The sequence below is a fragment of the Ursus arctos genome, unplaced genomic scaffold (genome assembly GCF_023065955.2).
Source record: "Ursus arctos isolate Adak ecotype North America unplaced genomic scaffold, UrsArc2.0 scaffold_7, whole genome shotgun sequence".
In the NCBI taxonomy this organism is placed as follows: domain Eukaryota; kingdom Metazoa; phylum Chordata; class Mammalia; order Carnivora; family Ursidae; genus Ursus; species Ursus arctos.
Window position 1 is genome coordinate 33,090,844 of NW_026623089.1, and position 27,458 is coordinate 33,118,301.

Below are 27,458 nucleotides of genomic sequence, written 5' to 3' on the forward strand. Positions count from 1 at the left end.
TATATAAACAGAAATCTTTCCATTCAGAAAAAAGTAGGGGGGCGCCTGGGTGGCACAGCGGTTAAGCGTCTGCCTTCGGCTCAGGGCGTGATCCCCGCGTTATGGGATCGAGCCCCACATCAGGCTCCTCCACTAGGAGCCTGCTTCTTCCTCTCCCACTCCCCCTGCTTGTGTTCCCTCTCTCGCTGGCTGTCTCTATCTCTGTCGAATAAAATAAAATCAAATCTTTAAAAAAAAGAAAAAAAAAAGAAAAAAGTAGGACTTTGGTAACATGTAATAAGGTAATATTTATTTTTCTTCAGGTCAGAGTTAATAAAGGATATAAAGCCAGTCTTACACTTATCTAATTCATCTTACATTTTTAATTTCCAAACACAACATGTATATACACATTACATATAAAATTAATTATGGAACTGTGAGACATTAATGGAAATCCAATTAGGCTGATTTAGCAATACCGTAAGCCTTCAAAACATGAACAAAGTGTAATATAGATGTAGAAAACCAATATATTTTTCTCCATTTTAGTGAGGATGTTAAAATGTCAAAAGGAAACTGACATCTATCTGCTTGTTGTTGACAATGATTATCTCTAATTTTCAACTGTTCAGAATATAATGGAATCAAGTATATGATAAAAATTGTCTTTAATTTTTAAAAGTTTGTTTACAGTAATGGAAATAAAAATTTTGGTCAGATTTTTACATACCTTAAACGTAGAAAGTCCATAAAGTCTTGCGGTATGAACAGTCTCTTGAGAAATGTTTGTAATGTTAGTTATAAAGTCCTCAAGGTATTTGCAAGCTTGTTCCAAGTGTGTTGTGTTTATGATGATCTGCACTAGCTAGAAAATACAAAATGGATCGTTAAAATACACATTACCTGTACACAAAATCATTTGATTTTTGAAAATGAATTATTACTTTCAGCAACTGTACCATTTCTGCATAATTATAGCTTTATAGGATACAACGGATTATCTGATTTCAAAAGCCTGCAGCAAATATTATGAATGCTAACATTTAAAAAAATAATCATGAATCTAACTGCCAATTAACTTAGAATAACTCTCAAAAGTACTTTTCCAGGGGCGCCTGGGTGGCACAGCGGTTAAGCGTCTGCCTTCAGCTCAGGGCGTGATCCCGGCGTTAGGGGATCGAGCCCCACATCAGGCTCCTCCACTGTGAGCCTGCTTCTTCCTCTCCCACTCCCCCTGTTTGTGTTCCCTCTCTCGCTGGCTGTCTCTATCTCTGTTGAATAAATAAATAAAAATCTTAAAAAAAAAAAAGTACTTTTCCAAATTTTACACACTTACCAACTAAAAAAATGAGAATTATCACTTTTCATATAAAGTCTGGCAATCATAAATCTACATATATATGTTCTAACATCTTCAACTATCGACTATTCTCCATGTAAACCCTTTCCCCTCACATAGCTTAAATTTACACTGACCAAACAGTTTCACTTCTACTAATAATAAATTTAAAATAGATAGGGTGCTGAGTGGCTCCGTCAGTTCGGTTAAGCTTTGGAGTCTTGATCTCGGCTCAGGTCATGATCTCAGGGTTGTGAGATCAAGCCCTGTATAGGGCTCTGCATTCAGCAGGGAATCTGCTAGAGATTCTCTCTCTTCCTCATCCTCTCCCCCTCCCCCCATATGCCTGCACCCTCTCTCTCTCTCAAATAAATAAATAAATCTTTAAAAATAAATTTAAAAAATAAAACAGAAAGCTAGTTTTACAGGATGATGTTTAGCAATAATTAATTCACATAGTTTTTTTCATATAATGAAAGATTTAGCTATTAAGTATTTTTTTAACCTACCTCTGTCAAACCTATATGAGGTTTTCTAATAAGGTTCAGTAAACAGCTACTCAAAGTTCTGGTCAGCAGCAGATTTGTAGATTTTCTAAGCATATCATCTATTTCTGTTGAGCTAAAAATAAAGGTTGATTATTATTTCACTTTCCATAAAGGTACAGTTAGCTTCCTAAATGATTTAACACAGTTTATTAAAATAATTTGCTCCACCTCATTCTTTTATATCTTTAAATAAATTACCCAGATTCATTAGATCCCCAAATTCAATTCTGTCACAAAAGTGACATTTTCAACAAAGTAGAATGTTCATTTATGGCATAATTTAAATGTATTCCATTAACCATTACAGTAAAACCATGGGGTACTTAGTATAAGGAAATAAAATTATTCTTAAATTATGACTCCACTATGGGACGCTTCCAAAGACACTTCAAATACAACTATAGCTACAATTATTTTTTAAATGCAAATTGATGTGAGCTCTTTGTAGGTATAATTAATTACTAGATTTAACTTTAATATAACTAAATTATCCATGTCCACTGATATTTTTTAAAAAGATTCAAAGAAATAAACACTATTACCTTATGCTAGTTTTAATTTGGTGCAAAGAAAAAAAGAAAACTCTATGATATTTCTTAACATTCTAAAGATTGCTAGGCTAGCACTAACAAGCCTTTTATTTTCTCCTAACTCCTAGGCCTTCAATTTAAGTAAACAATGACTTCTTCATATATATATATTAATACATATAGCTTCATTATCAAAAGGGTTAAGCTGGCTTTAGACTAAGTTTTCTCATTCTCAGTGCTATTAACAGGAAGATACTTCTTTGTTGTGGGGCTGTCCTGTGCTTTAAAGGATGTTATTAACAGTGTTCCTGGCCTCTACCCACTAGATGCAAGTAGCACCCTCCCCCCTAAGTTGTGACAGCCCAAAGACATTGCCAAATGTACCTGGGGGCTCCAGGTGGAATTACTCCAGCTGTGAACCACTGCTACATAGACTAAAATTCTAGCATCTTTTCTCTTTCATTAAAACATTACACTTAATAATCTATGAAGCACAAATATTTACTAGTTTATATTTATTTTTTAATTGCAAATAGAGCAAGATTTGACAAAACACAGGTACTTCTCACAACTACTCCAATGTTCTTTTTTTCAGTATCTGCTAACCCTAACTCTCACAGACCTAAAAGAATATTTCTCTGATTCTTTACAACTAAAATCAAGACTCCCCAGACATACCAGTAGGGTTTCAGGGTTACTTGACATCAAACTCTGAGACAGAAAACTCTTTCTAATCTATTATCAGTGTCCTAGAATGATCAGTGTACTCACCCTGTTAAAAAAGCGGTGGCTGCCTACTCCTCTGGTTTCTGACACACTCAAATTATGCTTAAAGACACCCTGAACAGCATTCTTCTCAGATGAAAAGTTATCCAGTATAGATAATGCCTTCTGTTTAATTTCCCTGAACTTCCTTGAATGCTGAGTCAATGCATACTTTTTTCTTGCATAAGTAAAAGCAGAGAAAGAAAACCTATAAGCACCTATGTCCTATTTGTGCTAACAAGATTTACCCGACAATGACCAGTATTACCCCCATCAGGTTTTTATCCTGACTGAGCAATTTTTTTCCATAACTCCTTGTCCTTTGAGCCTATAAACTTGTACTCTTCCTATATTTTAAAAAACATTTCATAATTAAATCTTAATTATAATAAATCTCTTAAAATATTTTATAGCTTAAACTCTTATGCAAACTGAAAATTTCTTATAGATCATATTAGGTCCAGATATTTCCTCTGTGACCAGATAGTTGAGACTCTGAAGTCTCTTCATGAAGTCATTTCATTCTCCAGCCCTACTTTTATTCGTATATAAAAAGAAACCCGAACATTTGTACTAAAAAGCTCTGAAAGCATCTTCTGGTTCTAAAAATCAAACTCCAAAATATATTTAAACATAATAAAATAGCTTTAAATCCAGAAAGTGATTTTTCCCATAACTTTTTAATGACAAATAAAAAACAAAGGAACTCTAATAGCTCAATTTCAGGTTACAGATAAAAATTTTTTAAATAAAAATATATGTCAGTAACCTGATGATATACAATAAATTTAGACTTACGTATTTTTAAATTAACTATGCTGTGCTGTCTCTGTAGTCTGAACTGTCAATTCTCTTATTAACAAAATGAAAATAGCCAATGTATTTAATAAAGCATAATTTTAAAAAATGTAAACATAGAAGTCTTCTTGAATGAATAACTTATGATCACAGAGAGTTCATTAGAATGACTAGATATTGAAATAACCAAAGTGACAAATATTTTCTTCAAAGACAGAGGAAAAAAAATGACAATCTTTTCTGCTGTAGCATTAGTCCACAAAAGTGACTTCCTAGAAGGCTAGGAGTTCATATACAGAAAGAGTCAGAACTGAGGTGCCAATTTCAGTTCTAGTAAGCCATTAGGGAGGCTTTAGGGAAAATTACACATTTTATGACTAATGACTTTTATCTTTGGTGTTATAAATGCAATAGAAATATCAGATAACAATTAGATACCCAATGTCTCTCCTCTGTAAAAAAAAACAAAAGTTAATCCCAGACTGCTAAGTTTCTATACTTTCTACAGTTTAACAATATCTTAATTAAATATCAGTCCTATTTTTCAATAATCAACACTTAGATTCAGTAATAAAAATGTGTTAGGACATGCAAATTGTATACACTACCAATTTAAAAAATGTTAAAGTAATCTACATTTTAAGTAAAAGATGAGGGGAACCAACATTATAGAGTCAACACTGCAGCTTCAAGAATAATTCTCAAATATAACATTTGAGCCAAGTTGTAGGATGACTGTTAAAAAGGTACTTCCTGTTTCTCCCTTTCACATGCATAGGTTTAGAACAGATAAATACATGCATCACTGTTTTCAAAGATGACTAACTATAACCAGAATCTATTTGAGAGTACATAAACAAATTCAAGTCCACCCAAAGGTAGGTCAAATTCTAACTCCAACTTCTAATTATTCACAAGTACAGGTTAATATCAGGCTCTTAAATACTTCTTGTTTATGTTCCTTCCTCTTCATCACCACTGATTCTATTTCAGTCTTCCTTTATCTCCCTTCCTGAACCACTGCCTTCACCAGTTCAACATGACTATTTTTTTTAAAGATTTTATTTATTTATTTATTTATTTATTTGACACAGAGAGAGACAGCCAGCGAGAGAGGGACACAAGCAGGGGGAGTGGGAGAGGAAGAAGCAGGCTCCTAGCAGGGGAGCCTGATGTGGGGCTCGATCCCAGAACGCTGGGATCATGGCCTGAGCTGAAGGCAGATGCTTAACGACTGCGCCACCCAGGCGCTCCTCAACGTGACTATTTTTTTAATCCCCCTCCAATCCATCATCCACAATGAGGTCAGAGTAAACTTTCTAGAATGTAACTCTAATAATGTCATTCCTTACTTAAAAATTCTTCAACAATTCCCTGATGCTTACAAAATAAAATATAAACACTCCAAGCTCTAGTCTCACGTCTAATTTTGTAGTATCCCATTCTCTCTGAAGTAACTACGTGCTTACCATATGCCAGGCACTATACTGAGTGCTTTATAGACCTGCATTACCTCATTTAATTCTTACAACCACCCTATGAATTAATTCATTCATTTTACAGATGAGCAAACTGCAATTTAAACAAATTAAGTGACTTGCCCAACGTCCTACTAGAACTAGTGAGTGCCATCATCAAAACTCAAACTAAGGTCTAAGTCTGAAGTCTACATTCTTAACCACTGTTATTATATTGCCTCTGTTCAAATCAAATGTTAAATGAAAAACAAGACAGGCATAAATTACCTGTGGCTCTCAGACAATTTGAGTTCCACTACTGAAAACTACCACTGTAGTAATTTGTTATTTGTTTTCAGTTAATACACTCCTATTTATCCATTGGTTTTCAAATGCTAGATTATATGGTGTGTACCGTGTTGTGCAGTACAGAGAATTTTATGATTAAAGTTAAAAGCTAATGTCTTTGAAATATAACTTAAGAGACTTTGGTATAAGAGGTGGTACAATGAAGCTTAAAGAGCTTAATGCAGTGGTTCTTCAAGTGTAGAGTGCATCAGAATTACCCAGAGGACTTGGTAAAACCCAGGGCCCAACCCTCAGAGTTTCTAATTCTGTAGGTCTGAGATAGCATTTCTAACAATTTCCCATGTGACGCTAATGCTGCTGGTCTGGGGACTACACTTTGAGAATCACTGGCTTGTGAGAAACACATAGCACAGCAGATGCCATGCATTAGGTATTTATCTTCCTTTCTTCTCCAACTCATACATTATTCAGGAACAAAAATTAAGAAATCTTTTAAAGCATCTCTCTATTTGCAAGGAAAGAGCAGTGTAAGACCTAAAATAAGATAACTCTTTTACCCTGGCAGAACACACATTTCTTCCTCCATTTATTTATATGCTCTTTAAATCCAAAATAGTGGTAGCTTACAATAAGAGACACAGATACAATAAAATAAAATAAAAACAACTACTATTTTTCTGTTTCAGCTTGAAAAATAAACTACTGTTATACCTGAACTGCCTTCATGCCTTTCTTATGACTTAAAATTCAGAAGAGTTTCACTGAAAGGTATTTCCTGCTATTCAGTATACAAATTCAGAAGAATGAAATTCAGAGAGGGAGACTATGAAAGCCAGCTTCACCACTTTCTCCTCCAGAGCATATTCACAATTAGAAATATATCATGTGACTATACTGCAGGGTCCATTTGGTAGCTGGAACAAGAGTGGCATAAAGATTAATGTTCTAATATTAAGTGGTAGTTTCTTAAATGCCAGACACTTTCATTGATATGGGAGTCAGAAGACCTGTTCCTTCATCCCAGCTCTCAAACTAACTAGCTGGGTCATTCTGGATGACATAGCCTCTCTGAGCCTCAGTTTCCTTGTTAGCAAAACAGGGATAATATCACATTTCCCAACTCCATAAACGTAGGTTATTACTTTCATCACACCAAATAAATGGTATTCTCTCGTCTAAAATCAAGTTCGCTACTGCTATTAACAATTGCTGTACTGCTCTCTGTTACTGAATATGATACCAATTCGCTGTAACATTCTTTAATTCCACTGAATTTTTTGAATCCTCACTTTAAACCTAATTAAGGAAAAACAAAACTATAAAGAATATCAGTTTTTGACAAGTGAATGACACAAAGTGGGGATATTATCTAGTTATTGGTAACCTGAGCAATAGAAAAACTAAAATAAATAAGATCTAAACAACTAAAAAAAAAAAAAGGAAAAAAAAAGAAGGAATATTGGAAAACAAACTTAACAACAAATGCAAGGTGTGAACCTTATTTGGACCCTAATTCAAATATACCAATTCCAGCAGCCCAGGTGTCCATTGATAGATAAACGGGTGAAGAAGTGGTGTGTGTGTGTGTGTGTGTGTGTGTGTGTGTGTGTGTGTGTGTGTGCATACAACAGAATATCATTCAGCCATAAAAAAAGAATGAAATCTTGTCATTTGCAACAGCATGGCTGGAGCTACAGACTATAAGGCTAAGTGAAGTAAGTCAGAGAAAGACAAATATCACGTGATTTCACTCATATGTGGGATTTAAGAAACAAAACAAATGAGCAAAGGAAAAAAAGAGAGAGCAAGAACAAACTGCTGGTTATCAGAGAAGGGATGGGTGAAGTAGGTGAAGGGGATTAAAGAGTATACTTATAATGAGTACTAAGTAATGTATAGAACTACTGAATCACTACATTGTACATCTGAAACTAATACACTGTATTAACCATACTGGAATTAAAATTAAAAACTTAATAAAAATTCTACAAAGAGTAACAGTAGCAAACTGTTATTAGCAAACAAACATACCAATGGTAAAAAGACATCTTGGGAACAATCAAGAATATAGTGTTATGGACTAGGGAATTGATATCATGGAATAGTGTTAATTTTGTCAAGCGTGATGGTTAAATAACGAAATGCCTTTATTTTTTTAGAAACACATACTGTTTCTAGGGGTAAAATGTCATTATTTCTGGAATTTGCTTTTTAAAATACTTATCAAAGGGGTGCCTGGATGGCTCAGTTGGTTATGTCCAACTCTTGGTTTCGGCTCAGGTCATGATCTCAGGGTCATGAGATGGGCCCCACATGGGGTTCCACGCTGAACACAGAGTCTGCTTGGGATTCTCTCCCTCTCCCTTTGCCCATTGGGTGTGTGTGCTCTCTCTTTCTCAAATAAATATTTTTTAAAAATAAAATACTTAAGCAAAAAAAATTAGGAAAATAGGGCAAAATGTTATTGTTACAGATGCTGAGAACACAGGAGTTTCCGATCTCTATTTTTATGTAAGTTTGAATACTGACATTACAGAAAGTAAAAAAATATATGACATCAAATTTACAGCAACTTAACCCCAATGTCGCTAAAATATGTAAGCCTTTCCAATGAGATAATAATCCATTAAAGAATCAAGGCTTGAAAATCAAGTGTTAATGTTTTGTAAAAAGAGCTATGATAAAGATATATTTCTTATTAGTAAACTTACCTCCGGTGAAGTGACTCTGAAAATTTCAGGCTAGCGTAAATAAATTCTTTAACTTGAATATAAATATGAGGCACTGACTGAGACATGGGAAATTTCTTTGGGAAAGATTGCTGTAGAAAGAAAAACAAAGTTAATATTGCTTTTGAAATTTTAGAAAAAGATATTCTAATCACCTAAAAATATAAAAAAATAAATCACTTTCATGTTTGAATAGGAAATAAAAGCATCTCAAAGTCTATTATATTTGTTATGCTTGAGATTTTTTAAAAAACCAAAAAATTTTTTTAAGATTTTATTTATTTATTTATTTATTGAGAAAGAGAATGAGTGGGGAAGAGGGGTAGAGGGAGAGAGAGAGAGAAGCAGACTCACTGCTGAGCAGGGAGCCCAATATGGGGCTTGATCCCAGAACCTGGAGATCATGACCTGAGCCGAAGGCAGACACTTAACCAACTGAGCCACCTAAGGTGCCCCAAACCAAAATATTTCTGAAGAAAATAACGTGGAAATTGACCTGTCTCTTAAATCATATAATCAGACTTCTAAGAAGCAGAGAAAGCATATATCAACACCACTGTATATTCTGACAAAGGTATCCTGCGAAAGATGCCTAGCTGTCTGTTGATTTGCATTCATAGTACAAGAGTCACGTTGGCCATGAAAGTTATGGCCCTCTTCCTGGCTTAGTATCATCAATTGATTCTAAAGATTCCCCTTCAGTGAAGGCTTGACATCAATTCAACGAAACATCCATTTCATTCCATAACTCCTCTAGTACCTTACAGCAGCGCAGCCAATGGTTTACAGGGTGCTTTTTGGCTAAACTGCTTTATCAGCCAACATCTATTAGCAAATTCTCAGTCTCTAAAAGGTAAATTCTCTCCAAGATTTTTACCCAAAGCCCCTATTTATACTTAATAAATTCTAATCTATACTTCTATCTTCATATTTGCTGCAATTTAGTTTAACCAGTGAAAGTACCCTCACTCACCAAGGTGTCTAATGACCTCTTAGATGTTAAATCCAATGGACTGTTCCAGCTCTCTTGTTACCTGATTTATCTGAAGTATCTGACACAGTTAGCTCCCTCCTGCTTCTTAAATGATCTCTCCTTCCTTGGCATCCATGCTCCAAACTGATTTTTCTCTTATTTCTTTATCTTCTCTGTACCTCTTCCTCTAGCCAACCCTTAAAATTATTGCTATGCCTCAGGGTTCTAGCCCATGTCTTCTCTTCTTACCACACGTACTGTCCTTGGATGATCTCATCTAACCTCATGACTTCAATCATCTTGCAAGTACCAATATCTCCCAAATCTACAACTCCAGGCTACTCTCCTGAAGTCCAAATCCATATATCTAACTACCACTTAGACACTTCCATTTGGCTGTGACATTTGGCATATACTCAGTAGATCTAACAGTGAAATCATCCTTTCCTTCTAAATCTGCTCTTCCTGTGTTTCCTATCTTAGTGAATGCTACCATCCTTTAAGGCTGAAACCTGGTTATCATACTTGACCCCTCTATCTTCATCATCCCTCACATGCAAATAATCACCAACTCCCATTGTTCTCCCCACCTAAACATCTCTTAAATCAAATTCCATGGCAGTGACTCCCACTCAGGTCACCAATCTCTCTTACCAAGATAACTGCAACAATGGTTGCTGGTCTTCCAGCCACTAGTCTTACTCTTCTCCAATCCATTTTCCACACATTAGCCAGATCTTTCTTCCTCCCTCCCTTCCTTCTTTATACTTCGTTCCTTCCTTCCTTGTACTTCACTTCCTTCCTTATACTTCCTTCCTTGTACTTCCTTCCTTCCTTGTGCTTTCTTCCATCTCCTGTACTTCATTCCTTCCTTCCTTCCTCCCTTCCTTCTTTCTGTCCTCTGTCTTTTCCTTCCTTTCTTTTTTTAGAGAGAAAGAGAAAGTGAGCAAGGAAGAGGTGGCCACGGGAGAGAGAGAGAATCGTAAGCAGGCTCCATGCTCAGCCAGAGCCCAGCCCAGGGCTTGATCTCATGACCCTGAGATCATGACATGAGCTGAAATCAAGAGTCGGACGCTTCACTGACTGAGCCACCCAGGCGCCCCCAGAGAGATCTTTCTAAAGCACAAATCTGATTATGGTTTTACTTCTTACAACCCTGTTGTGACTTCTCAGTACCCCTCGGGATAAAGGTTGAACTCTCTAACACTGTTTAAAAGGGCTATTATAGTCTGGCCCTTTCTACTTCATCTTCATTTCTTGATCTTTGTCTCTTGTGCTTTATCAACCTTGCACTTCATACAACAGAATTAGAGCCTTTCTGCATGCTGCTTCCTCTATCTTAAGGCATGCCAAATTCTGTGAATTGTAATGTCCTGATTATCCCTCACTTGACTATAAGCTCCTTGACAGCAGAGACCAAAAAACCACCAAATAGCACAGTGTCTACTATATAGCAGGTGAATGATAAATATTTGAATGAACAAAGGTATTCTTAGGTACCTCCAGCAGAAGGAAACTTAAACTGGCTGGTAATGAAAACATTCATATACACAGTGTATCTCCATAACTGGTAGAGTCAACCTTTCCAAATTTGGAGACTCATTCAGGAGTACTACAAAAACCAACCAAAAAGTTGCTATTCTTTAAGATCACCTGATAATAATGTAAGTGCTAACTCACCTCCAATTTATGCTCTACAGAATAATGAACCCAGTACTATTTGAAAGACATTTCAGCTTTAAGAATTTATTTTAATGACATTAAAGACAATATGAATATGTTCTTGTTTTAGCCAAAGGGTTCTAATCAAATTAGCACTGTTATCTGCAAAAAGACAGATCTTTGTATATATGTTCAGTCTTACTACTTGTTTACATATAATTTACGTTGAAAATATAACTAGAGTTTTTTGAGAGACAGTTTTACATCTTTTCTAATAGTTTTAATTGAAAATTATACTCAAATTAGGGGAAAAAATGGAGTATACCCAATGATACCAAATTATACTAAATAATTTAATGAGATTTCTTTTAAAGTTTGCACATTTAAATTTTCCATGTAGCTTTTACTTCAACATTAGTTCTTCTTTTTAATAATATATGAACCAATAAATACAACTCCTAACGAGCTTAATCTTAAGAGGTACTACATATTTTGGAAGCACCCTACAAAGTCAAACTTCCTTTTAACTATAAATCTATTTAGAATAATTTATTGTAATTAGAAAGGACATTAGAGATTATTTAGTTCAACCTTCTCATTTGACAGATGTGGCACAAATGTCCAAATAGGGTAAGTCATCTACCCATAATAAGTCACAGGCAGAGCTGGCATATGAACCTGGACCAAATCCAATGCTCTTAATACAGACGCTATAGCCTGAAAAAACTTATTACCAATAACTAAAACAAAATAAAACCAAGCTACAACGTATAGAATGTAAAATATTCTGGTAGAATGTAGAATATTCTGGTCTTTTGTGTGTATTAGAATACAACTATTATGTACATGTGATGGCAGTCTTAGCTATAATCTAAAAGCTATTTTAATTGCATTTGATTACGTGGTCCTATATTTAGTGACTACTACACATAGTATTCCTAGTTCATGTATATAAAAAAAATAAAAATTTATAGTCACAGTTCACACAATTCATTCGAAATTCACTGTTGTTCTTCATTGTGAAGAAATACAAACGTAGAGAAGAGTTCGAAAATAATAAAGAAGAGTAAAGAGGAAAAAAAAGAATAAAAAAGTGACAATAACAGAAAATACAATACCCTTTTCCCAGGAGAGCTGATTTTGCCCAGAGATACTGGATAGGTACAATTGTGTGCTTGTGTGCAGGTATGAACACACATATGCAATCATGTGTGTTCCCACAATATGCTACATGCTGGCCTATTTTCTTTCTCTACCCTGGCTTTTGTTCAGATATCTTGCCTCCAAAAATACATATTCCTACTTCAAGAAAAAAATCTACAGTTGGCAATTGCCTTCATACACCTCTAATTTAACCAAGATAAACTTTCTGCAGAAGTATATTTCTAGAAAAGAAAACACAAAATAAGATCTTCCGCAGTGATGAACATTTCAAATAAATTCTCCTCTCTTTCCCTAGAATATATTCTTATTTCTATAATCTACTTAACATTTACTTTATCTAATTTGGAATCCACATAATGTTACTAATACCTGTCCTGGGAATTTACCTAACATTTTGGACAACCGCTCCTAGTATCTCCAGGAAAGTCCCTTCTTAACTTCACAAAAACAGTAGTAGTAGTAACATAATCTTTAAAAGTTAATAAAACATTATTCGTTTTCTCAAATAACATAACTGCAACAAAGGTCTCAAAAGAAGCCACTCTCACTTAATGTCAGGTTAATATTATGTAGCAATAACTATTATGAATTTATGTTTAAGAAATTCTTGAATTAAAAACTAGCTTGTACCTTTTCAAGGTCTGGATCTTGAAAGGGAAATTTACTGATGACTACTTTATATTCTTCTTCATTAACAATAGGGATGGGGCTATAATTATCTTCTTCAAAAATGTCCCTGTTAAGAAAGAAGAATTGAAAATTTAACATTAAAAAAACATATCACTAGAGCGATATAAGACAATACTTAAAAAAAAAAGACAATTACTGTAAAAGCATTTTTATTAGACAATTCTAAAATTCAATACCAAATAAACCTTGTCCCTCAAAATTCATATGCAATCTCTTCTTCCCATTTGTTTTATATCCTCTCAGCACTTTAGTTGTAGTTTTTTATTCTAGAACAATTCTTTTTTTAAAAAGATTTATTTATTTAAGTAATCTCCACACTCAACGTGGGGATTGAACTCACAACCCCAAGATCAAGAGTTGCATGCTTCACCAACTGCACCAGCCAGGTGACCCTAAAACAATTCTGAAGATGTGCAGTCTGACATTACAGATAAAGGGCTGATATCCAAGATCTATAAAGAACTTATTAAACTCAACATTCAAAGAACAAATAACCCAGTAAAAAAAATGGGAAGAAGACATGAACAGACACTTCTCCAAAGAAGACATGCAAATGTCTACCAGACACATGAAAAAATGCTCAACATCACTAGCCATCAGGGAAATACAAATCAAAACCACAATGAGATACAACCTTACACCAGTTAGAATGGCAAAAAATAACTAAACAGGACACAACAAATATTGGCAAGGATGTGGAAAAAGGAGAACCCTCTTACAGTGTTGGTGGGAATGCAAGCTGGTACACGCAAGCTGGTACAGCCACTTTGGAAAGCAGTATGGAGGATCCTCAAGATCTTAAAAATAGAGCTACCCTACGACCCAGCAATTGCACTACTAGGTATTTACCCCGAAGATACAGATATAGTGAAATGAAGGGGAACATGCACCCCAATGTTCATAGCAGCAATGTCCACAATAGCCAAACTGTGGAAGGAGCTGGGATGTCCTTCAACTGATGAATGGATAAAAAAGATGTGGTACACATATACAATGGAATATTATTCAGCCATCAGAAAGGATGAATACCCACCATTTACATAGACATGGATGGAACTGGAGGGGATTATGGTAAGTGAAGTAGGTAACGCAGAGAAAGATGATTATCATATGGTTTCACTCATATGTGAAACATAAGCAACAGCACAGAGGACCACAGGGGAAGGGAGGGAAATCTGAAGGGGAAGAAATCGAGAGGGAGATGAACCATGACAGACTATGGACCCCGAGAAACAAACTGAGGGTTTCGGAGGAGAGGGGGGTGGAGGGATGGGGTAACAGGGTAAAGGGTACTAAGGAGGGCATGTGTTGTGATGAGCACTGAGTGTTATATGCAACTAATGAATCACTGAACACTACATCAGAAACTAATGACGTAGTATACAGTGGCTAACTGAACATAATAATAAAAAAAAGATGTGTAGTCTGAACAAACTCATTATCTATAACTAAAAACAAAGCCATGAAATGAAGAGTATTCCAGTGTATTTCTTGATAGGAACAATTCTCTAACCGTAAGTCTTTTCTCTCTTCCCAACTAGATCATAAGTTCCCTGAAGATGAAACAGTGTCTTCCATTTACTTAGTCTTTTCAAAGTGTCGTATTTACAAAAGGACTTTTTATATTTAGTAAGGCAGAGACAGTTACTATTCACCCAGTACACTTGTGCTCTCCTACACAGCCCTCTTGCAAAGGCACAGTTATATCACCAGTTTTGGCCACTGGGTTGTGAATGGAAGTGATAGGTGTTGCTTCAAGCCTAACTTATGAGCTAAATATGTGACTCTCTTTCCCATGGTAATAGGGAAGACCACATGTTGAGAATGTAGAAACACAAATGCAAACAGCCTGGATCTTGGACTACTAGACCCACTAGGGACTTCTGTGTGAGAAATAAAATGTCTGTGTTCATTGGCCAAGATATGGGGGATTTTTGTTATCGTAGCATAACCCAGACTGTCCAAATATACTTGCTGTCCAATCATCAACTTTCTTTTAATCAATAATTCAGCTTGACTAATATTTATTGAGCACCTATTGTGCGCCAGGTTCTGGGTAATTGTGATGAAAATTCCTTACTTCATGAAGATAAATGCAAAATCTTTGTTCTCAACCTATTGGAGATACAGATAGGAAAACAAATAATAATGTTTATAATAATGTGTTATATAAATAGCACAAAGGAAGAAATGGTTAAGTTTATCAGAGTAGGTGGGTGACATCTCATGGAAAGTTTTATAGAGAAGCCATGAGCTCTGTAGAGTCTTTCAAGATGAAAAAGAAATACTTCTAATCAGATTATGGGAGAACAGCATTTCAGAAAGATGGAACAAAACAAGCAAAAACATAAGGGGTAAGAAAAAGTATGAGTGTGGGAGGGAGTAAACCATAGGTAATGCAGTCCTACTGGAGTATCGAGTATACAAAAGACAAGGTGTAATGAGACCAGGCAGGTGGACAAACTGAGGCACCCAGATTTTATCCTGGAGTACCATTTATAGGTTTTAGGCAGAGAAATGTCATAGGTCCACTATGTGGAGGATAAACTGGAAAAAGGACAACAATGAACAGATGCCAGTGCAAAATACTGAAGAATAATCTAGATAAAAGGTGATAAGGATCTGAATTAAAGCTGTCCTAGTGGGGGCAGAAAGGAGGTGGCAAAAACAAGAGCTTTAAGAAGTAGAATATACAGACAGGATTTAAAAACTAAATGAGAATTATGAAGGAAGGTGTAATCTGGATGTATCTATGGTTTCTAAACAGGGCAAAGGGACAAATGATGTTAAGTGTCACCTCATCAGAGACATTTGCTGAGGTAAGGAAGATCTCAAGAGGATGCAGTTTCCACAGTGGATGATTGCTATCTCACTGATAAATGGTCTAGGGTCTTGATGAGAGACTGGAAATAAAGGCACAGTTTTGTAAATCATGATGGTGAACAAGGTAGTTAAAATAAGACTGTGTGGGCGTGGGGAGAAATAAGACTCTGTTCCCTAAAATATCGTGAGAGGTTTCACCTAATTCTATTTCTTTCTAAACAGTGTTTTAAAATAAGGGGTTAAAAGGAAAATTATACTATAGAGAACAAACAGACGTTTACCAGAGGGGAGGGGAGTGGAGGGATGGCTGAAATAAGTAAAGGGAATTAAGAGCACATTTATTTTGAGGAACACTGAGTAACAGAATTGTTGAACCACTATACTGTACACCTGAAACTAATATAACACTGTATGTTAACTATACTGGAATTAAAATTTTTTAAAAAGGTAAGTTACAGGTTAAGAAACTGCTAGAAGACCATAAACTACTTACTTTACACAAATGCCAAGGAATCAGTTAATATGCAAGGAGAGATAATTTATTGAATAGTACATTCACATTCTGAAAATGTTAATGTAGTCTTAAAAGGGACTGTTTACTAAGTTACTTTGTGTAAAGCACTATACTTGGGGCTAGGCAATCAAGAATATAAATATAGGCTTCATTCCCCCTTCTGATTACCCCCCCCCTTTCTTTACCCTTTTCTCTCCTATGTAATTTAATAATTTTGGAAGAGTTAAGATGGCGGAGGAGTAGGGGACCCCTTTTTCAGGCAGTCCCCTGAGTCGAGTTGGATAGGCACCAGACCAGCCTGAACATCCACAGAATCACCCTGAGATGCAGGAAGGTACATCTGGATCTCTACAAATGAACATTTCCAGTGCTGAGTATTGAGGTACGAAGCGGGAAGCCGTGAAACCGTGCACAGATATTGGAAGATAAACGGAAGGGGGAGGGAACCACCACGTTCGGGAGCCAGGAAGCGGTAGCCACCTGCACGGGGGAGTGGGCGGACTCGCAGACGGCACCTGCGAGAGAGCAGACTGAGACCGTAAGCCAGGGAACGCGCACCACCAGACTGAAACGGAGCACTGGTGTGCTCACTGGAACCAGACTGAGACCAGGACCTCCGGGAGCACACGGGGGCAGCTGGCGGCTGGCGGTGTTAGAAACACAAAGGACAGAGACGTGCCGGCTATGGAAGCGAGGGCTGGGACGCCAGGTGTGGGGTGTACATCCCGGGATGCTGCAGGGTTGAGCAGCACCAACAGAAACAGAGTTAAAGTGGCCAGAACATCAGTGGAGAACAGTCCGTGATCCCTCTGTTCTGAGACAGAGGCTGAGATTCGGCCACTGCTACTCTGACTCTCAGAAGAGGCACAGCAAACCGCCAGGGAAAGCCACCAGAGAACAAAAGCCTGGAAATACTGGCTCACAGGGTGCCCATCCCCATCTCCCCTCGCAGGGGACACGGAGACTCTACCCAAACAGGGTTGCCTGAGTATCGGCGCAGCAGGCCCCTCCCCCAGAAGGCAGGCTGAAAAATCAAGAAGCCCACATCCCTCAGATCCCTATAAAACAAGGGCGCATGGCCTGGGTCCTGGTCAATAATTTGGGCTCTGGACAACCCCGCAACCTCTTCTCATCAGAATGACGAGAAGGAGAGTCCCCCCCAGCAAAGAAAAGACAGTGAGTCTGTGGCCTCTGCCACAGAACTAATGGATATGGATATAACCAAATTATTAGAAATGGAATTCAGAGTAACAATGGTCAAGATGATGTGTAGACTTGAAAAAAGTATTAACGAAAATGTTAATGAGAATATAGAATCTCTAAGGGCGGAAATGAGAGCGAATCTGGCAGAAATTAAAAATTCTATGAGCCAAATGCAGTCAAAACTAGAGGCTCTGACGGCCAGGGTGAATGAGGCAGAAGAACGTATCAGCGAATTGGAGGATGGGTTAGTAAAAGAAAAAGCTAAAATAGAATCTGGACTCAAAAACATCCACGCTCAGGAATGTAGGTTATGGGAGATTACTGACTCAGTGAAACATTCCAATGTCAGAATCATCGGCATTCCTGAGGGGGTGGAGAAAAACGGAGGTCTAGAAGAGATATTTGAACAAATTGTAGCTGAAAACTTCCCTAATCTAGCAAGGGAAACAAACATTCGTGTCCAAGAGGCAGAGAGGACCCCTCCCAAGCTCAACCATGACAAACCTACGCCACGTCACGTCATAGTGCATTTCGCAAATATTAGATCCAAGGATACAGTACTGAAAGTGGCCAGGGCAAAGAAATTTCTCACGTACCAAGGCAAAGGTATCAGAATTATGTCAGACCTGTCTACACAGACCTGGAATGAGAGAAAGGGTTGGGGGAGCATATTTAAAGCTCTTTCAGAGAAAAACATGCAGCCAAGGATCCTTTATCCAGCAAGGCTGTCATTCAGAATGGATGGAGAAATAAAGACCTTCCAGAATCTCCAGTCATTGACCGATTTTGTAATCACGAAACCAGCCCTACAGGAGATATTAAGGGGGGTTCTATAAAAGTAAAAAGGCCCCAAGAGTGATACAGAACAGAAAGTCACAATCGATAGAAACAAAGACTTTACTGGCAACATGGCATCATTAAAATCATATCTCTCAATACTCAGTCTCGATGTAAATGGCCTAAATGCTCCCATAAACGCCACAGGGTTGCAGATTGGATAAAAAGACATGACCCGTCCATTTGCTGTCTACAAGAGACTCATTTTGAACCTAAAGATACATTCAGACTGAAAGTAAAGGGATGGAATACCATCTTTCACGCCAATGGACCTCAAAGAAAGCTGGGGTAGCAATTCTCATAGCAGACAGATTGGATTTTAAACTGAAGACTGTAGTTAGAGACACAGAAGGGCACTATATTATTCTTAAAGGATGTATCCAACAAGTGGATATGACAATTATAAATATATATGCCCCCAACAGGGGAGCAGCAAGATACACAAGCCAACTCTTAACCACAATAAAGAGACATATAGATAAAAATACACTAATAGTAGGGGACCTCAACACTCCACTATCAGCAATAGACAGATCACCTAAGAAAGAAATCAGCAAAGAAACAAGAGCTTTGAATGCCATACTTGATGAGTTGGACCTCATAGATATATATATATATATAGAACACTGTACCCCAGAACCAAAGAATACTCATTCTATTCTAATGCCCATGAACATTCTCAAGAATAGACCATGTTCTGGGTCACAAAACAGGTCTCAACCGATATCAAAAGACTGAAATTATTCCCTGCATAGTCTCAGACCACAATGCTCTGAAATTGGAACTCAACCACAAGGAAAAATTTGGAAGAAACTCAAACACTTGGAGACTAAGAACCATCCTGCTCAGGAATGATTCGATAAATCAGGAAATCAAAAATCAATTTAAACAATTTATGGAGACCAACAGGAATGAAAACACAACGGTCCAAAACCTATGGGATACTGCAAAGGCAGCCCTAAGGGGGAAATACATAGCCATCCAAGCCTCACTCAAAAGAATAGAAAAATCTAAAATGCAGTTCTTATATTCTCACCTCAAGAAGCTGGAACAGCAACAGAGGGACAGGCCTAATCCACGCATGAGGAAGCAGTTGACCAAGATTAGAGCAGAAATCAATGAATTAGAAACCAGGAGTACAGTAGAGCAGATCGACAGGACTAGAAGCTGGTTCTTTGAGAGAATCCATAAAATTGACAGACCTCTGCAAGACTTATCCAAAAGAATAGAGAAAGGACCCAAATTAATAAAATTATGAATGAAAAAGGAGAGGTCACAACCAACACCAATGAAATTGGAAGGATTATTAAAAACTTTGATCAACAGCTATATGCCAATAAATGAAGCAATCTGGAGGAGATGGAGGCCTTCCTGGAAACCTATAAACTACCAAGACTGAAACAGGAAGAAATTGATTTTTTAAACAGGCCAATTAATTATGAAGAGATTGAGTCAGAGATAAACAACCTTCCAAATAACAAAACTCCAGGCCTGGACGGTTTTCCTGGGAAATTCTACCACACATTCAAAGAAGAAATAGTACCTATTCTCCTAAAGCTATTTCAAAAAATAGAAACGGAAGGAAAGCTACCAAACTCATTCTATGAGGCCAATATTACCTTGATCCTCAAACCAGGCAAAGACCCCATCAAAAAGGAGAATTACAGACCGATTTCTCTAATGAATATGGACGCCAAAATCCTCAACAAGATCCTGGCTAATAGAATCCAACAGTACATTAAAAGGATTATCCATCATGATCAAGTGGGATTCATCCTTAGGATGCAAGCATGGTTCAACATTCTCAAATCGATCAGCGTAATACATCATATCAACAAGAAAAGACTCAGAAACCATATGATCCTCTCAATTGATGCAGAAAAAGCATTTGACAAAATACAGCATCCTTTCCTGATTAAAACCCTTCAGAGTGTAGGGATAGACGGTACATTCCTCAATCTCATAAAAACCATCCATGAAAAGCCTACAGCAAATATCATTCTCAATGGGGAAAAGCTGGAAGCCTTTCCCTTAAGATCAGGAACACGACAAGGATGCCCACTCTCGCCACTATTATTCAACGTAGTACTAGAAGTCCTTGCAACAGCAATCAGACAACAAAAAGGGATAAAAGGTATCCAAATTGGCAAAGAAGTCAAAATGTCTCTCTTCGTAGATGACATGATACTCTATATGGAAAACCCAAAAGAATCCACGCCCAAACTATTAGAAGTTATAGAGCAATTCAGTAATGTGGCGGGATACAAAATCAATGCTCAGAAATCAGTTGCATTTCTATACACGAATAATGAGACTGAAGAAAGAGAAATTAGGGAATCCATCCCATTTACAATAGCACCAAAAAGCATACGTTACCTTGGAATTAACTTAACCAGAGACGTAAAGGACCTATATTCTAGAAACTATAAATCACTCTTGAAAGACATTGAGGAAGACACAAAAAGATGGAAAAATATTCCATGCTCATGGATCGGAAGAATTAACATAGTTAAAATGTCCATGCTACCCAGAGCAATCTACACTTTCAATGCTATCCTGATCAAAATACCGATGACATTTTTCAAAGAACTGGAACATATAGTCCTTAAATTTGTATGGAACCAGAAAAGGCCCCGAATCACCAAGGAAGTGTTGAAAAGGAAAAACAAAGCTGGGGGCATCACAATGCCAGATTTTTGAGCTGTACTACAAAGCTGTGATCACAAAGACAGCATGGTACTGGCACAAAAACAGACACATAGACCAGTGGAACAGAATAGAGAACCCAGAAATGGACCCTCGGCTCTTTGGGCAACTAATCTTTGATAAAGCAGGAAAAAAATATCCAGTGGAAAATAGACAGTCTCTTCAATAAACGGTGCTGGGAAAATTGGACAGCTACATGCAAAAGAATGAAACTTGACCACTCTCTCACACCATACACAAAGATAAACTCCAAATGGATGAAAGACCTCAATGTGGGACAGGAATCCATCAAAATCCTAAAGGAGAACATAGGCAGCAATCTCTACGACATCGGCCAAAGCAACTTTTTCATGACACATCTCCAAAGGCAAGAGAAACAAAAGATAAAATGAACTTGTGGGGCTTCATCAAGATAAAAAGCTTCTGCACAGCCAAGGAAACAGTCAAAAAAACTAAGAGGCAGCTCACGGAATGGGAGAATATATTTGCAAATGATGCTACAGATAAAAGACTGGTATCCAAGATCTACAAAGAACTTCTCAAACTCAATACATGAGAAACAAATAAACAAATCATAAAATGGGCAGAAGATATGAACAGACACTTTTCCAATGATGACATACAAATGGCTAACAGACACATGAAAAAATGTTCAAAATCATTAGCCATCAGGGAAATTCAAATCAAAACCACACTAAGATACCACCTTACGCCAGTTAGAATAGCAAAAATTGACAAGGCAAGAAACAACAATTGCTGGAGAGGATGTGGAGAAAGGGGATCCCTCCTACATTGTTGGTGGGAATGCAAGTTGGTACAGCCACTCTGGAAAACAGTGTGGAGGTCCCTTAAAAAGCTAAAAATTGAGCTACCCTATGACCCAGCCCTTGCACTACTGGGTATTTACCCCAAAGATACAGACGTAGTGAAGAGAAGGGCCATATGCACCCCAATGTTCATAGCAGCAATGTCCACAATAGCTAAATCGTGGAAGGAGCCGAGATGCCCTTCAACAGATGACTGGATTAAGAAGTTGTGGTCCATATATACAATGGAATATTACTCAGCTATCAGAAAGAATGAGTTCTCAACATTTGCTGCAACATGGACGGCACTGGAGGAGATAATGCTAAGTGGAATAAGTCAAGCAGAGAAAGACAATTATCATATGATTTCTCTCATCTATGGAACATAAGAACTAGGAAGATCGGTAGGGGAAGAAATGGATAAAGAAAGGGGGGTAATCAGAAGGGGGAATGAAGCATGAGAGACTATGGACTCTGAGAAACAAACTGAGGGCTTCAGAGGGGAGGGGTGTGAGGGAATGGGATAGACTGGTGATGAGTAGTAAGGAGGACACGTATTGCATGGTGCACTGAGTGTTATACGCAACTAATGAATCATCGAACTTTATATCAGAAACCAGGGATGTACTGTATGGTGACTAACATAATATAATAAAAAAACATTAAAAAAAAGAATATAAATATAAAGAACACTGGTATTCACAATATATTTGGAGAGAACCACACACGATAAATAAACTATAACAATAGTCAGACTACAAATTCTATCATGGAAATAGCCAAGTTTTAATTACTCAGTACTGATGATAACTTTTACTTTTTGTCATTGTTAGGTTGTCGCTTCACTACTTGTAAAATCTTTGAAGATTTAGGTCAGGAATAAGAAAAGCTTAAATTCTGCTGCTTCTCTTATTTGTTTCGAGATTTTATTTTTAAGTAATCTCTACACCACCCAACAGGGGGGCTCAAACTTACAACCCCAAGATCAAGAGTCACATGCTCTACCAACTAAGCCAGCCAAGCGCCCCTCTGCTACTTCTTAAAAATCTAACCAAAAAGCATTATCTAGAAGTGTACTGAAAGTAGAAATCAAAATACATTTGGGAATTATACATTACAAGTGACATGCTATCATTCATTATCTTCCCCAACTACAAAAAAGGATAACATTAATCCTATCTTCATCTAATGAATCCATTAGCTTCTCAGAGAGAAAACAATAACTCACGGTTTCCCCAATCTTGGGGAACAATCTCATTACTAAAAGTCTTTTTTTTTTTTTTTTTAAGATTTATTTTATTTGAGAGAAAGCGAGAGAAGGAGAGAGCACACGAGCTCAAGTCAGGGGGTGAGGGATGGGGGGCAGAGGGAGAGGATCTCAAGCAGATTCTGCACTGAGCGTGCAGCCTGATGTAGCGCTCGATCTCATGACCCTGAAATCATGACCTGAGCCAAAATCTAGAGTCAGATGTTTAACCAAGTGAGCTACCCAGGTGCCCCCCTCATACTAGAAGTCTTATGATACATAAGAGAAAAAAGCTGGCTCAATACAAATCTATCAACAATTGCAAAAACAACTGGGCAAGTTAATAACATCAACCCTATAAGTTAAGATTTTATATATATCAGTATATATAAAGATTTTATAAAGATGTCATATTATATCACATTCTATCATTGCATATATATTACAGATTACCACCCCATCAATAAGTACTACCTGTATTTCTAAAATATTAAAGATAAAAAATTGTTGACACTTTATACATGTTTCATCAAGACTGTCAACTGTCCACTTGAGACAACATCCTAACAATAAAACCCCTAAAGATTGTTAATAAAACAAGTGCAAATAAGTATTTATTTGGTTGGTTTCAACAAGAGTATGTCACCTTGTGAATCACTTGGGTATTTTTAAAAGATTGAAGGTCAACTCCATAGTTTTGAAAACTGATGAGGCAAATGCCAAACTGATGTTAAATCCTGTCACATATTTTCTGTTTTAATCTCATCAAGTACTATTGCCACATCACTTCTATCACATTTTGGTGACCTAGATGTAAGATCTCAAGATTTACAAGTTTTTTTGAAAGAAAGAAAAAAGAAAGGAAGACAGGGAAGGAGGGAGAAGGGTAGGAAGAGGGAGGGGAAAAAAGGTTTTAGCATTAGGGAACAAGTTTCCCTTTTCATGGTAATACAAAATTATATAGATCTTAAAATACTTTGTCCATTCCCTGCAGGCAAATGACTAAAGCAAAAGTAATTTTCCTAATTGGATGCTTTAAAGATTTTAAATCTAGTTGCGTTTTTTCCAAACAAAATTTAAAAGCTATAACTCTGTTTCTGATACTAAATACCTTTGAATGCTTACAGCCTTATATCTAATCATTTACTGGGGGGAAAAAAACTACAGAGATTAGAACTAAAAGTAATATAACTAAAAATTTATTATAAATGGTTCAGCCACTGTGGAAAAAACAGTATGCTGGTTCCTCTTCTTCAATTTATTCAACATAGCTGCCATATAATCCAGCAATTGTACTTCTGGGTATATATCCTAAAGAACTGAAAACAGGAACTCAAACATTTATTTGTACATCAGTGTTCACAGCAGCATTACTCACAAGAGCAAAAAGGTAAAAATGACCCAAATATCCACAGATGGATAAACAGATAAATAAAATGTGGTCATATCCATACAACGGAATATTATTCAGCCTTGAAAAAGAATGAGATACTGATAGATGCTACAACATGGATGCACCTTGGAAACATTACGCTAAATGAGATAATCCAGACACAAAAAACCAGACAAACACTGTAAGAGTCCACTTATATGACGTAGCTAGAGTAGCCAAATTCATAGAGACAAAGTAGAATGGTGATTGTCAGGGGCTAGAAGAAGGGACTAGGGAGTTAATGTTTAATTGGTACAGCTTCAGTTTGGGAAGATGAAAAAGTTCTGAAGGATAGTGGGGATGGTTGCAACAATATAAATGTACTTAATGTCACATTTTAAAAAGGATAAAATGGCAAAATTTGTTATGTAAATTTTACTACAATAAAAAATTATTATAAGCATTTTTCATTGCTAAATGTAAAATCAATCACTTTAGCATTTGACAATTTTTTTCACTATTACATTAAGGTTCCATGGCTTTTGACTAACCTGAAAACTCCAGCCCATTTCTTAAGAAGTGTTTCATTGTATTGATCTCTTATTTCAAATAAAAGGTCAAAAAGTCGGTTCACTGGAAAACCATAACCCTAAAACACAACAAAAGCATATAAACAAGTCAAATAAGTAAATATATTTATTAGAGAAATGTTGGGAATACTGAAGAATTGTTTGAAAGTGATCACTATACCATATATTGTATGTCATTCCAACAGCATGAAAAGATATCCTTTTGACTTTCTATTAGGTTGCATTAAGTAAGAAAGAGTCTAGAAAGAGTTTTATGAAGCTGGAATAATTTTTCAATTTCTACTCTCTCTTTTCAGTCTAGATTACATTGTTATAACCTTAAAAAGTACTGGAAGTCAAAACTGGAGAAAAGTTCAAGATTAGTGATCTACATAATGGTGTCTTGGAAAATGATCCCTAAAAAGGATAAAAGAAGAAAAGGGAATATATTGTGTCTAAAATACGCTGGTTTCCCTTTGCACCTTCAATTTAAGATCAACTTCACTGTATAGGGAAAATGTACACCTTTTCATCAAACATATACTTTCCAAAACTATTCCTTTCCAACTTCAAAGTCATTGAAATTTTACCTATTTCAGGACCAAAGGCTTCTGCTGCATCATAGTTGTCCCTTTTCCCTTCAAGGTTTCCCACTTATTTATTCTTGATCCTACTCCTGCAGGAACTGCTCCATGGACTATCTATTCACTATAGTCTTTAACTTCCACTAGTTCCTTTCTCTTGGCTAAATAAATATGCTAATTACCTCCCATATTTAAACCAAAAAAAGTAAGAAAATACAAAAAAGCCCTTCCTCGATTTGCTATGCCCTGACAGATGCCTCCTTTTGTTACTGTCTTCATAGCCAAACCTACTACAATATAACTGCTGCTCCTATTCCTTTAAAACTGCTCTCAACAATGTCACAGATTATCTCCTAAATATAAAAGTCGATGATCTCTCACTCTACATTCCCTCTCTTGAAACTCAAGTGCTTTGAATTCTGTAACACCACTTTCTCTCTTTGCTCTCCTCTTACCTATGAATAGTAGTCCTTCCAGTTTCCCTTTTTCTTCTATCTCCATCTTTAGATTTTTCTTCTAGGTCTCTAGAATAATCTGACGTCTAGTGACTTCAGACAATATTTTCTCTGATTATTCTGAATCTACATCTCTAGTTATGCCTCTGGAAGTTCCAAATATTTAATTCCAACACCTGTTAGACATCTCCAGTCAGTCTGCCAACAAACATGCTAAAGTTAACTTATCTCTTCCCTTTTCAACTAAACAAAGAGCTTTTCCTATTTCTTATCTGTGTTAATAGTTCTACCACCAATCCAGTTTATCAGGAAAGAAACTTGAAAAACGTCTAAATGACCCCCCCCACAAACATATCTAGTCAGTCACCAAATTCTTTTGATTTCACCTCCTTCACAAATCTCAAATCTATCACTCTTCTCCATCATTTATTTTTTTCCAGAAGTATTCCCAGTGCCAATGCCTTATTTTGGTCCTTCACAACTCTTGCCTAGACTGAAGTTCCAACCATCTGTCTCTTTCAACTCAGTCTATTGCCAAGACTCTCCAAATTATCATTTAAGATACAAATCTGATCATACCATTCCACTGGTTAAAAACTACCGAAGACTTATTAAAGTCCCACAAGTCTTGCCGTAATTTGGGTCAAACTACCTTGTCAGTTTCATTATCACTATTTGCCCTTCTTTACTCACACCCACCTACTACAGCTTCTTCACAATCGAGCTGCTCGACCAATCTCATGCCCACCATACTATCCCTCGATCTGTAGTTTACACATGCTATTTTATTTTCTCTGCCATTCATGCCCCTTTCTTGATAGGTACCTGCTGAACTCATCTTTAAAATTCCAACTCACATTTCAACTTTCTATACAGACTTTCCCAATCCTGGAACCAAAGTTAGACATTCCATCTTCTGCGAACCCAAAGCTTTTTAATATACTGCCACTTTAATATGTCTTATACATCTTATTTGTTTACAACTAAACTATAAATTTCTTGAAGGATTTTTATATCCCACTGTCTTACTTTTATGTCTTCTATTGTTTTATACATCATCTAGCTATTAGTACATGGTTGGTGCTCAAAAAATGTTAGTAAACGAATCATAACTGTTTACTTTTGATTTGCTTAATAGGCAATAAACAGAACTATAATATGCTGGTATTACTTTTTAATGTTATTGTTTAGTCAGCTTTAAGTAATAAAATGAAATATGAAAAGAAAATTTTCCTTAGGGTGGCAAAGTGCCAATTTAAAAAACTAAGTATCGTGCAATATTCTTTAGTTTTTCTGAAAAGACCCTCCCCAATTCTTCAATTAAAAGGTATAATATGAGGGGTGCCGGGGTGGCTCAGTCAGTTGTGTCCCCACTCTTAATTTTGGCTCAGGTCATG

The 27,458-nt window shown here is 36.6% G+C and overlaps 1 protein-coding gene across 4 annotated transcripts in view; it reads right to left on the minus strand.

Annotated features, from left to right (window-relative positions):
- Positions 1–27,458, minus strand: part of EXOC6 (exocyst complex component 6) — a 344,161-nt gene that overhangs the window by 98,279 nt on the left and 218,424 nt on the right. For all 4 annotated transcript variants that reach the window (XM_048218941.2, XM_026481664.4, XM_026481663.4 and 1 more), the window contains 5 exons: positions 25,005–25,102; positions 12,887–12,992; positions 8,440–8,549; positions 1,831–1,942; positions 713–847 (listed from right to left, as the gene is read on the minus strand). In XM_048218941.2, the coding sequence (XP_048074898.1) occupies positions 713–847; positions 1,831–1,942; positions 8,440–8,549; positions 12,887–12,992; positions 25,005–25,102 (561 nt within the window). The remainder of the gene's footprint in view (positions 1–712; positions 848–1,830; positions 1,943–8,439; positions 8,550–12,886; positions 12,993–25,004; positions 25,103–27,458) is intronic.